The 16,784-nt window shown below is 37.9% G+C and overlaps 1 protein-coding gene across 2 annotated transcripts in view; it reads left to right on the top strand.

The window, feature by feature from the left end:
• The window catches only part of DYNC2LI1 (dynein cytoplasmic 2 light intermediate chain 1), a 38,513-nt gene extending 31,161 nt beyond the window's left edge, over positions 1-7,352 (top strand). For both annotated transcript variants that reach the window (XM_061155508.1, XM_061155507.1), the window contains 3 exons: positions 1,303-1,400; positions 2,039-2,131; positions 7,068-7,352. In XM_061155508.1, coding sequence (XP_061011491.1) covers positions 1,303-1,400; positions 2,039-2,131; positions 7,068-7,130 — 254 coding nt within the window. In that variant the 3' untranslated portion in view covers positions 7,131-7,352. The remainder of the gene's footprint in view (positions 1-1,302; positions 1,401-2,038; positions 2,132-7,067) is intronic.
• The last annotated feature ends 9,432 nt before the right edge of the window (positions 7,353-16,784 follow it).

Here is a 16,784-nt window from a genome sequence, read left to right as displayed (position 1 = left end):
TGTTACATATAATTCTATTTATATAAAATTCTGGAATGAAGAAATTTTAGAAATGTAGGAAAGATTAATGGTTGTCAGAGGTTAGGGACAGAACTGTAGGTGGGGAGGGAGGGAGGGAGAGGGATCGAGAAGAAGGTGGGTTTGGTTATAAAAGGGCAACACAAGGCATCCTTCTGGGAATGAAACTGTTCAGTGTCTTGACTGTGGTAGTGGATACATGAACCTACAAAGGTGATAAAATTGTGTACAACCTAATACACACACACACAAGTGAGGACAAGGAAGAAATTTGGGAAATCTGAATAAGATTGGTGGATTTGATCACTATCTTACCCACCAAAGTGGTAAGGAGGCCCTGAAAGATTGAGTGAAACAGTGAACAATATAGATGCTAGAATAGAAAGAATGAGAAATCTCAGACTATGCATTGAAAATGGCCAAAAAGTGGCAGCATATTTTCAAATTTTTCATGTTAATTTTTTTCATGTTAATTTTTAAATTATACAGGCAATGCATAAAGACATTCTACTTATAAATCTTGAAATAGTACATATACGATCAAGTTTAATATTCCATTTTCCATGTGAATGTGGTATAGAAAAAACTGTTTGTTTTAATACAATTGTATTATTCTGTGTCATTTTGAAGTTTTCCTTTTTTACTCAATACACCTTAGTGCTTTCTCCATATTAATGCTACATATAAGTCTGTTTGGAACTTTGACTGCTGGATAGTGTTACAGAGCATGGCTATGCATAGTAATTTATTTCACTCTACCTCTATTGATGGACATTTCAGCTGTGGCCATTTTTTCACTAATACAAATAATGCAGCTCTGTGAAATCCTTAATGCATGTATGCAGGTATTTCTAAGATAAACACTCAAAACTAGAATTTCTGGTTAATAGGATATGATTTTTTTAGTATTTTCATAGTATTTACTAGTGCCATATTACCCTCCAGTATAGCTGTCTCAATTTGCATTCTATTCAAGAGCACATAAGAACATCTGTTTCCTTAAACATTCACAAGCACGTGAGAATGTCATATTTTCTATTTTTCCTGAGCATCTACTTAAGTGCATGGAAAGAGAATTACAATTTACTTATTATTCTGTCTCCTCTCCCTCTGGTACTAGAATCTGTCCCAGTGGCCTTGTTAACACTGGGTTGAGGTAAATATTAACAGTGATTATAGAAGAAAAAGAAGATCTAAGATTTAAGTATCATCTGTTTTATTGATAGTAAGAGTTTATAATGTTTTAGTCAGTTCAGTCATTTGAATTAAAACTTCCAATTTTAGGATCTCCTCCTCTTCCTGATAATGACATTGGAAAGCTTCATGCCCGTTCACCAATGGAACTGTGGAAAAAAGTGTATGAAAAGCTCTTTCCACCAAAGGTATCTATTTCTCATTCTTTTAAAGCAAGAATTTTTAGCACTGTTCAACAGTTGGGCTTCCCCTTGTGACTCAGCTGGTAAAGAATTCGCCTGCAATGCGGGAGACCTGGGCTCGATCCCTGGGCTGGGAAGATCCCCTGGAGAAGGGAAAGGCTACCCACTCCAGTATTCTAGCCTGGAGAATTCCATGAACTGAATAGTCCATGGGGCTGCAAAGAGTTGGACATGACTGAGCGACTTTCGCCTTTTCGCTTTTGCTGTTATTCATCAGTTATTGGGAAATGTTCAAACAGGCCTATTATAGTAACTTTGTTTTCTACTTACATGCTCAAATCAATTAAACATTTGCTTAAAATCTACTGTATGTCTGACCCCATGGGGCTGAAACAATGGGTAAGACATTTTTCTCACTCTGCTTCCAAACAGAGCTCTTTCTGGTTGTTAGAGAAGGGAGAAACAGCATCCAAGAGGGAGAGAGAACCTGGGGAATTTGAATTGGCCTTCAGTGGTGATGAAGGCTCAAAAGATCAGCCTTCACTGGCTGCCCAAGAGACAGGAACTTGGCTTGTGAGGTGGATGATGGTCATTGAAAGTTTTTGGTTATGGGCATGAAATGACTTAACAAATTGTGATTTCAGAGTATCAACACACTAAAAGATGTCAGGGACCCTGCACAAGATCCTCAGTATGCTGAAAGTGAAGTTGATGAGATGAGAATTCAGAAGGATCAGGTATTATCCTAAACATTTATTTCATCTTGAGTTTTATCACAGAAATATCCTTAGAATTCCAGGAGTTTTTCTCAACTTATTTACTTAACTTTTTCCTTTCAAAATTATTTAAATAGTATATCTTCACTCTATATAGATATATATAAATTCTGATATGCATAAAGGAGGAACTAAAGATCACATAACATTCTACCACCCAGAGATGACATAGTGTTCACATATGCTTTTTGAACTTTCCAGTATACTTTATGTTGAAGATGGGTAGTGATTCTTACCTCACTGTTGGGAAGACACTTCCATAATATTCTTTTATTTGTGGGAAAATTTAGAAGGTTTTGTTTTTTATTAGGACATTTAGATATATCCATACTTTTCTTGGTGGCTCAGACAGTAAAGAATCTGCCTGCAATGCGGCAGACCTGGGTTCGATCCTTGGGTTGGGAAGATCCCCTGAAGGAGGGCATGGCAGCGCACTCCAGTGTTCTTGCCTGAAGAATCCCCATGGACAGAGGAGCCTGGCAGGTACAGTCCATGGGATTGCAAAGAGACGGACACGACTGAGTGACGAAGCACAGCAGCACACATACTTTTCTTAGATCAGAAAGATTAAGGACTGCCTAATCTGGAAGCACACAGTTGACAAAACCCAGGAACTCTCAGGAAAGTGATTAAAAGTGGAGACTGCTTTCCATATATGTGCCCAGATAGCATCATTTGTGATACACAGCCTGATATAAGAATGTAAGAGTTGGTAAATTTTTATCATGATCCAATATTGAGATTTTCCCAGATCTCCTTTTAGTTTGATAAAATGAGTCATTGTAAAGAATATAACCTTATATAAATAAGCACAATAAATGGAATGCCCTGACCACCTCTCAGGTGGGATTTGTAGAGCTGTGTGTAACTGTTGCTAGGATAAGCTGAACACAACCACCCACTGTGAGCAGGGACCAGGGTCTTTTTCTCTGCAGTTGCCTTTCACCTTCTGGGGCCCTAGAATAAGTAGGCAAAACATTTTAAGTACAGAAGACTTCTGAAAAACATGTCATGAATATGTAGAGGGTGTTGTAGTTGTCACAAAGTGAGAGGCATGTCGCAGGAACACTAAAATGACCTCATGTAACCCTTATTGTGTTTTGCAGCTTGGCTATAGAGATTAGTTGGAAGTCATCTCTGAATTAATATTTATCTAGGAGTTAGTGACTAACTGCCATTGTTGATAAGATTATCTGTTTATATTATACAATGATCCCTTTTATATATTTATTATTAAAGGGCAAGAGTATTTCTGAGCATCTTAAGGTTTCACATTCAAATCCATCTTCCCTAACTGACCTAAAACCATATGAGTTTTGAGTAGAACTGGAAAGCAGCCCCACAATACCTGTATCATTCTTCCCTTGTACCTCACTAATTAACACATTCTCTGGACAGATTTTTTTTTAGACTCACTTGAAAAGTTATGATGTCCTAATTTTGCCTCTAAAGCAGTTTCATTCATGGTATTTTAGTAGATGAATTGATTTTAGTTTGCACATGTAGTACCCACCTCTGCTTTAAAAGTCATGCTAATGATTAGCAGTTGATACTCAATTATTTTATAGATGTTCACTTCCAAATTTTGGCATTCTAATATCCAAAACTTCATATAGTCTTTCATGTTCTTCCAAAGCCATTTCAGGGCCTTAGATTGTCTCCAGCTGTCTACTGATAAACACAGAAGCTGATTTATGTGTGAGAAAACTCTCTGTAGATTAATTTTGAAAAACCCCTATTTCCTACTAAACATTTAACAATACATTTTCATTTTTTATATGGGCAAGATAGTCAATGCCACTTTTATTAACACAGCCTATAAAAGAATTCATCTGCCTTAGGTGAAAATCTAGTCTACAGCTCTTTCTAAAAACACTGCTTTCTTGATCTTTTGATATGATTATTGCTACACTAACATTTTTCAGTGAAAATAGCATTATAATCTTTAGATTTGATTTGCCTATTAGAAGAAGAAGAATATCCATCTAAAAGAAATGTCTCACTCAAGGTTTTCCATAATCACACAAAACTATGTCCCTACCTAAAAGCAACTGGTAAATACTTGACGTCTGTACTGTGTACTATGTGTCTGCATATCTTTAACCCAAATAGTTACTGATTCTTGTACTTCTTAGGAAGAAAGATGACATCCTGTTTCACTGAAAATAATCCAGTTGCATATGAGTGGAGGGCTGGCCCTGGGCCTGTCTGATCCTCAATTTGACTCCCTCCCATCCCCAAATCTCATTATTAGTGGCTTAAATAATCAGGCATCAAACAAAAGGTTTGGTACTCTTAAGCTTTGACAATGAAATCAGAGCACGCCACTTCTAAGATAGGCTAATTCATGAGTCCTGTTCAGTTCCTCTAATACTGAGCCTTTAAAATAGCCAAGTCATGTAGAATCATCAGGCAAGAAAGCTGTGTCCCTTTAAACCACACTTCACTTAAACCATACTTCTGTTACATTATCCTGCCAGTGAGGTGGGGAGGGGGAGGCACTGAGACACAGTATTCCATAATGCATTATTGTAAGTCCTTGGTAGTAGAACGTGTCATTTATGATCACTGTCCAGAATCCCTTTTGCTCCCAGTCCCCACTGACTCAAGAAGATCCTCACAGAGACTGAAAGTGGTCCCCCCTGGTTTGAGGATCAACCTTAAGACCCCTTTTCACCTTTTCTGCAGACTAAATGTCTTTCCTAATTAGCTCTCTTTTGTCAGACTTCATATGGGCACCAGAAAATAGTTCCTTGGTATTCACTATTTTTTAAAAGTCTTCCAGTTTTAAAGCACTCCTGATTTTAAGGGAGTCTAGTATAGAAAGCACTTGCTGAACCCTTCCATCTCTTTTCTATATGTTTATTATCAAAGCAAAAAAAAAATGGAAAAGGTTTGGGTAAACAGTTTATTTTTAAGGTCTTCTTGGTTCAACCATACATATACATTTTGAATCCCTGTTTTCAAAACACTCAACTTATTTATAATCCCTAGGCCTATAATTTAAACACAGATACACACTGATTGATTTACATGTTGGGGGGAATGTTTTTTTAGTGTCCTCTATTGAAGATGGTGTTTTAAGCATTATATATATTTATATTTGAAACCTTTAGAAGCTTTTAAGAAGCAGGGTGGAAACCCCTTTTGGTTTTGCTTTCTCTTTTAAAGTGACTCTAGAGTGGCCATGAAGAACCGTAGTGTAAAAAGAGCCCTCTTAGTTGCTATTCCATTAAAACATGATCATATAATGTTGAGGTCGCATGAGAGCAGTACTAAAGATCTAGTGAACACAGTGAGTTCTATATCACACCAGTTACTCTCCATCCTCCTTCTGGCATGGCTGGGGGACCAGCCCAGTTCTGTCACTTTACAGCTTACAGAAGGGAGAACTAGCACAGAATCTCAAAGCAATGCCCTCACCATTACCATTGGTAAAAAAAAATAGTAATAATAATAATTCAGCACTTCCAATTAAAGGCAGAGTTTGCGATAACTGATTACTGTTTACTCTTTATGAGCTAACAATCCTTGAAACCATAAGTTACAGGTAAGATAACTGGTGAACTGAGTTAATGTCATTAAAAATAAACCAAGCTATAAAGACTACTTTGGAGTTAATACTATGGAAAAAAATTCCTTCAAAGTCATAGTGTTTTGAAACTTTCAACATTTAAATTTTAATAACTTAGAATATATGTACGAAGGAGATCATCTGCCATTTTTCTGAAAATGAGCATGCAGTTTTCTTTTCCTAGCAACTATGAACTTCAGTTACATTAGGCAAAGGGCAGGGATTGCCTTATCTTGCAGAGTAACCATTTTTTGCTTATCTGAAACAATGATACACTTTGTACACTTAGACACTGAACAACATGTAAGAAGCCAAGAGACAGTCCCCGTAGATGGTCCCTTTTGCATGTTAGTTGTCTCATGCAGGTTTTCCCACCTCTGCTAAAGGTTATCTTTGTTTTATGAATTATAAAAGTAACATATACTCATGGTGAAAAAAATCAAGACATAGAAGTATATACTATAGAAAATGGAAGTGTCCTGCCCTCTCTCCACCTAGTTGCCTTTCTCATTTTGCACATACAACACTATTATTTTTGTTGGCTGCCTACAAAGTCAGGTGTCAGTGAGCACTGAAGTATTTAATCAATCCTTACTGTGAGATATCTAAGCCATTTCTAACTGCATGCCAATAGACAGTGCAGTGAATATCCTTCTGCTCTTCTCTATTGTGCTATATGATGAATTTCTAAAGATATAATCACTGGGTCAAAGGATATGTACATTTTAAATATTGATACTTTGCTAACTTCAACCACAATTTGACAAGAGTTGAACAGCAAATGTTTAACAATAAGATCATTTTTATATTCTTAAAGCATGCATGAATGTGAAAGTCACTCAGTCATGTCTGACTCTTTGTGACCCCATGGACTATACAGTCCATGGAATTCTTCAAGCCAGAATACTGGAGTGGGTAGCTGTCCCTTCTCCAAGGGATCTCCCAATCCAGGCATCAAACCCAGGTCTCCCGCATTGCAGGTATATACCAGCTGAGTCACCAGGGAAGCCCAAAGCATGCATATAACAATGCCTAATTTTATTACGTGAAAGACAGTTTGTATGCACTATTTAGAATATAATTTTGTCTAAAATTTTAATTCATCTCCAAGTGCTGCTTAGGCTACATAGAAACTCTGAAGACTACATTTCTAGAAAATACATCCCGAGTACAGTCATTTATAAAGTGGTTGTCAAGAAATTTTGAGAGTGATAATACTTTTATAAAGAATACACTGTTACACCCCAAAAGTGCTAAGGCAGTTTTAAGGCTCCTAGTTAAAATTTTAAAGTTTTTTACTAGTAAAACATGTTTTTGTTTTAGGAACTGGAACAGTACAAAAGAAGTTCTTCCAAGTCTTGGAAACAAATTGAGCTTGATTCCTGAACCTAATTCAACTGTAATGTAACCTATTTCTTCTTTTCCAAATACAAGTAATATTTTATTAGTTAATATTACAGTAATAAGGGAGGAAAGTTTAGATGTATAATTTATTAAAGGAAAAGTGGAATTGTTTGTCTTAGTGCAACTGCTGAGATACTTTTAAATCTCTTTAAAAAATCATATAATTACATGTAATATTTTTTAAATAAAAAGAATCTTTTAGGACCTACCTTTAACATGTTTTAAATAGTGTATACTTGGTTCAGCGTCTATAAGCTTCTCCTTATGTTTTCAGGAATATGAAATTAGGAGCATTTAGTAACAGTTGTAGGTATAACAATAAGCATTTATATTAGACACATTCCTTCTCTAAGGCATTCTCAGCTATGTCTGGTAGGAAAGCAGAATTGGGGTTACTTTCACAGGGATCATCATTTTACTCTAATTAATGGTGAGGCACAAGAAGCATCTGAAGTATTTATTTAAAAGGCACATACCTGAGGAGCAGTTCAGATGGCAGAGTAGTAGAACATGAAGCTCCCCTTTTCCCACAAATGCAAAAATACATCTACATGTGGAAGGGGTCTTACAGAATATCTACTGAACACTGGCAGAATACCTCAGGCTGCTGAAAGAGTGAGAAAATCTCCAGGTAACTGGATAGGAAAAAAAGATTAAAAAGAAAATGAGAATGGAATCGGGATGGGACCTGCACCCCTGGGAGGGAGCTGTGGAAGGGGAAGGGTTCCTGCACCCTGGGAAGCCCCCTCACCAGCGAGATCTGCCGGGACAGAAGGGGAGCTTCAGAGCCTCAAAGGAGAATGCAGCAGCCAGAGTAGAAGGAAAACTGTCCAGATGGTCACGGTGGCAACCTGAAACACAGGTCTGCCAGTGTAGGCAGGGGAGGTGTTACAGCTCAGGCTTCAGAGATCAGACCTGGAGAGAGGACTAAGATTGGCTGTGCAGAAACAGCCTGGGAGATGGTGCTGGAATCTAGTGTGACCACAACTGAGGGTGTACATGGAGGAAGCCCAGGCCATCTTAGAGGCCAGGCGTCATTGTTTGGGGGCGGGATCCACCACTGTAGCCTTTTTCTTTGTGCACAAACTCACAGAGGGCAGGACACAACCTGCACTGGTTCCAGGGTTGGTTACAAACCACCACCACCGCCTTCCTTGCAAACTCTAGCAGTGATCGTGAACTGCCTCCACTCCCGTTGCCTGCTCCAGGGGTGCATCTGAGCCGCCACCACCACCAAGGCCCCCAGGGCTGGGCACCAGCGGCCGCATCTGCACACTCCCTATCAAGGTGATAACAACTAGCACATGCTGAGGAAAGACACAACAGGCATCCCCACTAAAAACAGCCCTCGTACCAAATACAGTAAATCCACACAAGCTAGACAAGGACACGCCAACATGTAAATAGCCCTTCAAGACAACAGTAGATAATTGTTTCTTCTAAACTCAAAGAAATACAAGTAAAATGAAGACCTAGAGGAACCACTCCCAGGTAAAAGACCAAGAGAAATCTCCTGAAAGAATAATGAAACAGGCCTCTGCAGTCTAATAGATACCAATTTCAAAAAGGAGATAATGAAAATACTAAAGGCAGCAAGAGAAAAACAGGAAAAGAGTTACAAGGGAACCCCCCTATAAGGCTCTTAGCTGATTTCTGTACAGAAATATTGCAGGCCAAAATCAAAGCTCCAATGAGCCATCATCTCACACTCGTCAGAATGGCCATCATCAAAAAGTCTACAAGCAATAAATGCTGGAGAGGATGTGGAGAAAAGGGAACCCTCTTTCACTGTTGGTGGGAATGCAAATTGGTAACAACCACTGTGGAGTACAGTATGGAGATTTCTTAAAAAACTAGAATAAAACTACCATAGGACCCAGCAATCCCACTACTGGGCATAAACCCTGAGAAAACCATAATTGAAAATGACACATGTACCCCAATGTTCATTCCTGCAATATTTACAATACCTAGGACATGGAAGAAATCTAGATGCCCATTGACAGATGAATGGTTAATGAAGTTATGGTACATATACATGATGGAATATTACCTTGCTATGAAAAGGAACACATTTGAGTGAGTTCTAGTGAGGTGGGTGAACCTAGAGTCTATTATACAAAGTGAAGTAAGTTAGAGAAAGACAAATACTGTATATTAACACACATATATGGCATCTAGACAAGATAGTACTTATGATCCTACATGTGGGGCAACAAAGGAGACACAGACATAAAGAACAGACTTTTGGACACACTGGGGGAAGGAGAGGGTGGGATAATTTGAGAGAATAGCATTAAAGCATATACATTTCATATGTAAAACAAATAGCCAGTGGGAGTTTGATGTATGACACAGGAAACCCAAAGCCCATGCTCTGTGACAACCTAGAGGGATGGGGTGGGGAGGGAAGTGGGAAGGAGGGTTCAGGAGAGAAGGGACATATGTATACCTATGGCTGATTCACGATGATGTATGGCAAAAACCATCACAATATTGTAATTATCCTCCAATTAAAAATTAAAAAAATATTGCAGGCCAGAGGGGCATGGCAAGATACATTCAAAATACTGAAAGGGAAAAATCTGTAATCTAGAATACTCTGCTCAGCAAGATTATTATTTAAAATAGGAGAGAAAGAGTTTCTCAGACAAGCAAAAACTAAAAGAATACAGCAATACTAAGCCTATCTTAAAGGAAATATTGAAAGGTCTTCTTTAAATAGAAAAGAAGAAAGAATCTGTAGGAAAGAGAAAATCACAGTTGGAAAGTAAATCACTTAAATAATCCAGTATACAATTAAAAAAATTCTATGAAAGTGATGATAAACCACAATGAACAGCAGAAGGATGAACATGAAGATGTTAAAGAGGACATCAAAATCACAAAATGTGGGGAAGGAGAGTAAGAACATATAGTTTTGTTTTCCCCTAGAATGTGTTTGAGTCTATATGACTACCAATTCAAAGCAAGTAGATATGGAAAGGGATTAACATACTTGAAGAACGGGGTAGCCACAAATCAGAAACATACAATAGATTCATAAAATACTAAAAAGAAGAGCACGTAAGTATAATACAAAAGAAATAAACCATAAAAGGGAAAAGAAGAAATATAGTCAATGATAAAACAAAGTTTAAAATGGCAATAAATACATAGCTTGAATACATATATGTCAATAATTACCTTAAATGGCAGTGGACTAAATGCTTCAATCAAATGACACAGGGTGGCAAATTGAATAAAAAACATGAGCCTACATATGCTGCCTACAAGAGTCCCACTCTAGGGCAACAGACACACATAGACTGAAAGTGAAGGGATGGGAAAAGATTTCATGCAAATAGAAAAGACAAGAAAACAAGGGTCTCAATACTCATATCAAAATAGACTTTAAAACAAGGGCAATAAAGAAAAAGAAGGATACTAGATAATGATAAAAGGATCAGTACAAGAGGATTTTACACTTGTCAGTCTAGATGCACCTAATGTAGGAGTACCCTAAGACATAAATGCTAACAGACATAATGGGAGAAATAGACAGGAATACAATAAGTAGGACACTTGAACACCTCACTCATATCGATGGACAGATCTTCTAGACAGAGTAAGTAACAAAGATCATAAGTGATACAACAGAACAGTTAGACTTAATTGACATTATCAAGACATTACACCCAAAAAGCCCCACAGAATACACAATCTTTTCTGGGGCACATGGAACATTCTCTAGGACTGACCACATACTGGGCTTCCCTGGTGACTCAGCTGGTAAAGAATCTGCCTGCAATGCAGGAGACCTGCGTTCTATTCCTGGGTCGGGAAGATCCCCTGGAGAAGGGACTAGTTACCCACTCCAGTATTCTGGCCACATACTAGGGCACAAAACAAGCCTCAACAAACTTAAGGGTACAGAAATTATTTCAGGCGTCTTTTCTGACCACAAAAACATAAAACTAGAAATTAAACCACAGAAAAAGAAACGAGAAAAAAAGATTACATGGAGGTTAAACAACATGCTACTAAAAAACCAATGGGTCATCAATGAAAGTAATTAAAAAATACCTTGAGACAAATGACAATGAAAACACAGCCATACAAAATCAATAGGATGCAGCAAAAACAGTTCTGAGACAAGTTCATAGTAATACAAGGCCTTCCAAAGAAAAAAAAAGAAAAATCTCAAGTAACCTAATCTACCATTTAAAAGAGTCAAAAAGGAAGAACAAACAAAACCTAAAGTCAGAGGTAGGAAATAATAAAGATCAGAGAGAAAATAAAAGACCTTAACAAATATAATCAATAAAACCAAGAGCAAGTTCTTTGAAAGGATAAATAAGATTAACACATCTCTGGCCAGGCTCGCCAAAATAAAAAGAGAGAGAACCCAAATAAACACATTAAGAAACTTAAAAAGAAACATAACAGCTGATTCCACAAAAACAGAAATATGGATCATTGGCACAAAATAGCCCAGAAATAAACCCACACCCCTGTGGCCAATTAATCTTTGACAAAGGAGGCCTGTGTATGTGCTAAGTCATTTTAGTCCTGTCTGACTCTTTGCAACCCTGTGGACTGTAGCTGATCAGGCTCCTCTGTCCATGGAATTCTCCAGGCAAGAATACTCAAGTGGGTTGCTGTGCTATCCTCCAGGAGAAGCCATACAATGGAAAAAAGACAGTGTCTTCAGCAAGTGGTGTTGAGAAAGTTGGACAACCACATGTAAATGTAGTTACAACACACCCTCTCACCACACACACACACACACACACAAATCAAAATGGCTTAAAGACTTAAACATAAGACATGACACCATAAAACTCCTAGAAAAGATCACAGGCAAAACATTCTCTGGCATAAATGATACCAATGTTTTCTTAGGTCAGTCTCCCAAAGCAATAGAAATAAAAACAAAAGTAAACAAATGGGACCTAATCAAAGTTACAAGCTTTTGAACAGTAAAAGAAACCACAAACAAAATGAAAAAACAGCCTACAGGATGGGAGAAAATTTTGCAACAGATGTAACCAACGAGGGCCTAATTTCCAAAATATATAAACAACTCACACAACTGAACAACAACAACAAAACAACCTAGTCAAAAAAATCAGCAGAAAATATAGACATTTTTCCAAAGAAGAAATACAGATGGCAAATAGGCATACAAATAGATGCTTAGTTCAGTTCAGTTGCTCAGTCATGTCCAACTTTTTGCGACCCCATGGACTGCAACATGCCAGGCTTCCCTGTTCATCACCAACTCCTAAGAGCTTACTCAAACTCAGTTCCAATGAGTCGGTGATGCCATCCAACCATCTCATCCTCTGTTGTCTGCTTCTCCTCCCGCCTTCAATCTTTCCCAGCATTCGGTCTTTTCAAATGAGTCAGTTTTTGCATCAGGTGGCCAAAGTATTGGAGATTCAGCTTCAGCATCAGTCCTTCCAATGAATATTCAGGACTGATCTCCTTTAGGATGGACTGGTTGGAGATCTCCTTGCAGTCCAAGGGACCCTCAGGAGTCTTCTCCAACACCACAGTTCAAAAGCATCAATTCTTCGGTGCTCAGCTTTCTTTATAGTCCAATTCTCACATCCATACATGACTACTGGAAAAACCATAGCATTGACTAGATGGATCTTTGTTGGCAAAGTAATGTCTCTGCTTTTTAATATGCTGTGTAGGTTGGTCATAACTTTTCTTCCAAGGAGCAAGTGTCTTATAATTTCATGGCTGCAATCACCATCTGCAGTGATTTTGGAGCTCAAAAAAATAAAGTCTGTCACTGTTTCCCCGTCTATTTGTGTGAAGTGATGGGACTGGATGCCACAGTCTTAGTTTTCTGAATGTTGAGCTTTAAGCCAACTTTTTCACTCTTCTCTTTCACTTTCTTCAAGAGGCTCTTTAGTTCTTCTTTGCTTTCTGCTATAAGTGTGATGTCATCTGCACATCTGAGGTTATTGATATTTCTCCTGGCAATCTCGATTCCAGCTTATGCTTCATCCAGCCCAGCATTTCTCATGATGTACTCTGCATAGAAGTTAAATAAACAGGGTGACAATATACAGCCTTGACGTACTCCTTTCCTGATTTGGAACCCATCTGTTGTTCCATGTCCAGTTCTAACTGTTGCCTCTTGACCTGCACACAGATTTCTCAGGAGGCAAGTCAGGTGGTTTGGTATTCCCATCTCTTTCAGAATTTTCCACATTGCTGTGATCCACACAGTCAAAGGCTTTGGCATAGTCAATAAAGCAGAAGTAGATGTTTTTCTGGAACTCTGTTGCTTTTTCGATGACCCAACGGATGTTGGCAATTTGATCTCTGATTCCTCTGCCTTTTCTAAAACCAGCTTGAACATCTGAAAGTTCACGGTTCACGTACTGTTGAAGCCTGGCTTGGAGAATTTTGAGCATTACCTTACTAGGCGTGTGAGATGAGTGCAATTGTGCCGTAGTTTGAGCATTCTTTGGCATTGCCTTTCTTTGGGATTGGAATGAAAATTCACCTTTTCCAGTCCTGTGGCCACTGCTGAGTTTTCCACATTTGTTGGCATATTGAGTGTAGCACTTTCACAGCATCATCTTTTAGGATTTGAAATAGCTCAACTGGAATTCCATCACCTCCACTAGCTTTGTTCGTAGTGATGCTTCCTAAGGCCCACTTGACTTCACATTCCAGGATGTCTGGCTCTAGGTGAGTGGTCACACCATCGTGATTATCTGGATCATGAAAATCTTTTCTGTACAGTTCTTCTTTGTATTCTTGCCACCTCTTCTTAATATCTTCTGCTTCTGTTAGGTCCATACCATTTAGTGAGCCCATCTTTGCATGAAAATGTTCCCTTGGTATCTCTAATTTTCTTGAAGAGATCTCTAGTCTTTCCCATTCTGTTGTTTTCCTCTGTATCTTTGCACTGATCACTGAGGAAGGCTTTCTTATCTCTCCTTGCTATTGTTTTGAACTCTGCATTCAAATGGATCTATCTGTCCTTTTCTCCTTTGCTTTTCACTTCTCTTCTTTTCACAGCTACTTGTAAGATGCTCAATATTACAAATAATAGATGTTCAATATTGCTAATTTTTAGAGAAATGCAAATCAAAACAATGAAGTAACATTTCACACTTATCAGAATGACCATCATTAAAAAGTCTACAGATAACAAATGCTGGAGAGGATATGGAGAAAAGGGAACCTTCCTTCACTGTTGGTGGGACTGTAAGTTGGTGCAGCCATTGTGGAGAACAGCATGGAGGTTCCTCAGAAAACAAAAAAACAGAATTCCCATATGATTAAGCAATCCCACCCCTGAGCATATACCCAGACAAAACTATAATTAGGAAGATACATGCACCCCTATGTTCACAGCAGCAGTATTCACAATAACAAAGATATGGAAATGGCCTAAATGTCCAATGACAATGAATGGATAAAGAAGAAGTGGCACATATATACAATGGAATACTACTCAGCCATAAAAAAGAATAAAATAATGCCATTTACAGCAACATGGATGCAACTAGAGATGATCATACTAAGTGGAGCAAGTCAGAAAGAGAAAGACAAACACCATATGATATCACCTATATGTAGAATCTAAAATATGACACAAATGAAGCTATGAAACAGAAACAGAATCAGGAACATAGAGAATAGACTGGTAGTTGCCAAGGGGGAGAGGGCAGTAGGTGAGGGGTGGGCTGGGGGTTTGGGGTTAGCAGGTGCAAACTGGTGTATATGGAATGGATAAAAAACAAAGTCCTGCTGTATAGTACAGGGAACTATATTCAGTATCTTGTGATAAACCATATCTAATATATATATATGCATATACACACACACACAACTGAATCACTTTGTTGTACAACAGAAACTAACAACATTGTAAGTCAACTATACTTCAGTTAAAAAAAACAAACAAACTGGGCTTCCCTGGTAGGCCAGTGGTTAAGAATTTGCCATACAATGCAAGGGACACAGGTTCAAGATCCCACATGCTGCAGAGCAACTAACCTGTGTGCCACAACTACTGAGCCCACATGCCCTAGAGCCCCTGCTCTGCAATGAGAAGCCTGCACACCACAATGAAGAGCAGCCCCTGCTCACCACTAGAGAAAGCCCATGTGCAGCAACGAAGGCCCACCACAGCCAAAAAATGAAATAAATCTTGTCTCCATGTCTCCACCTTCACTATGTCTCCAAGGAACTACAGTCATAGAAACAGACAGGCACCTTTCTTGAGTGCTGCAAAGAAAGAGCTCCCTTTAACACTGAATGTTGTGATCTCAGAAATATTACTCACTGGGTGGAAACAGGATTTTGTACTATTTGATTTTCTTATACATCACTGTCCATTTTTAACTTGAGAAACTGTCACATGTTGAAAGTCATTGTGTTTTTCTAAGATAGTATCACTAACAGTTAATAGCTTGAAGTCACATGCTATGTCAATTTTCCAAATGTTTCTGAGCTAGAATGAAATTCCATCTGCATATGAATAGTAGAAAAATGTTTCCACTTAGATTGTACACCCATATCTTTAGTAAGTTGAAATCAGTGATTTCAAAAGAGGTTCCTGTGGGACTCTCTTTGAACTGCTTTAATAGATTATCTTCTCCAGAACTGTCTATAACTGATGTGACATATATAATCTGTAAGGCATTATGTAACTATTATACCATAATCATCAGTGTCAAAGACCTTTTATAAAAATTGACAATACTATTTTGGTAATTTACCAATGTCTCCAGATTCTTGAATACTGTTCTGAGAAATAGAATTTTACCATGGTTTCCTTAATAAAATGATCTTTCTCACTATAATGTGAGATATTTCAAATACTATAATTTATCATTCTTTACAAGTTAGGTCACAGTAACTGAATAAGTTCATGTACTCTCTAAGATAGTCTCATTCAAAGTTACCATGGTAACATGGAGACACTTTCATTTCAGACTTGTACATGAATTACTTGAAGATCAGAAAGATAATCCATCATTTAGTCCAGAACCCACTTTTAATAATCTATATACATCATTTGATCCTTAAAAATATGTACTGATCAGCATTCTTTTAATTCAGGAACATGAATTCCTAGCATGTAACTCTGCTCTTCTTAGTGTAAATTTTGTGTCAGTTGAGCATCTTTTCTATGTGGACTTTAAATAACAGCTGCTCTCTAACCTTAAAAAGGTCATTTCTCAGTTCATGCATACACTTTATCTAGTAACATTTAATTTTGTAAGTAGACTAAGCTGACAGTGAAAAATAGCAAACTATTTTTGTCTAGTGTGCTGTTTTCAGTTCAGCCCATTCCTGCCATTTTTCATTTTTAACCCTCAATAAAATCAGTGGATGCTCTGTGTCAGGGGTCTTCACTCACCATCTATCCAACATCCTCTCCATGTGACTAGGTAACTTATCTGGACTTGGACACATAAATATGGGTTTTGAAATGATTATGAAACCATTCTTACCCAATTCTGTGTGATGCTTTGCTTCAGTGAAACAACTCTTTTTCTGTTACTTACAGCTGATAATATTCAAATATTTTCTTTTTTACCAAGTCCTTTATCAAATGTAAGCATAATCTTTGACCTATGTTTTCTGTGTCTAGAACAAAGACAAATAGTCACG

This window comes from Dama dama, chromosome 11 (assembly GCF_033118175.1).
Source record: "Dama dama isolate Ldn47 chromosome 11, ASM3311817v1, whole genome shotgun sequence".
Taxonomy (NCBI): Eukaryota; Metazoa; Chordata; class Mammalia; order Artiodactyla; family Cervidae; genus Dama; species Dama dama.
Note: the sequence above shows the minus strand (reverse complement) of the source record. Positions and strands in the feature narration are given on the sequence as shown.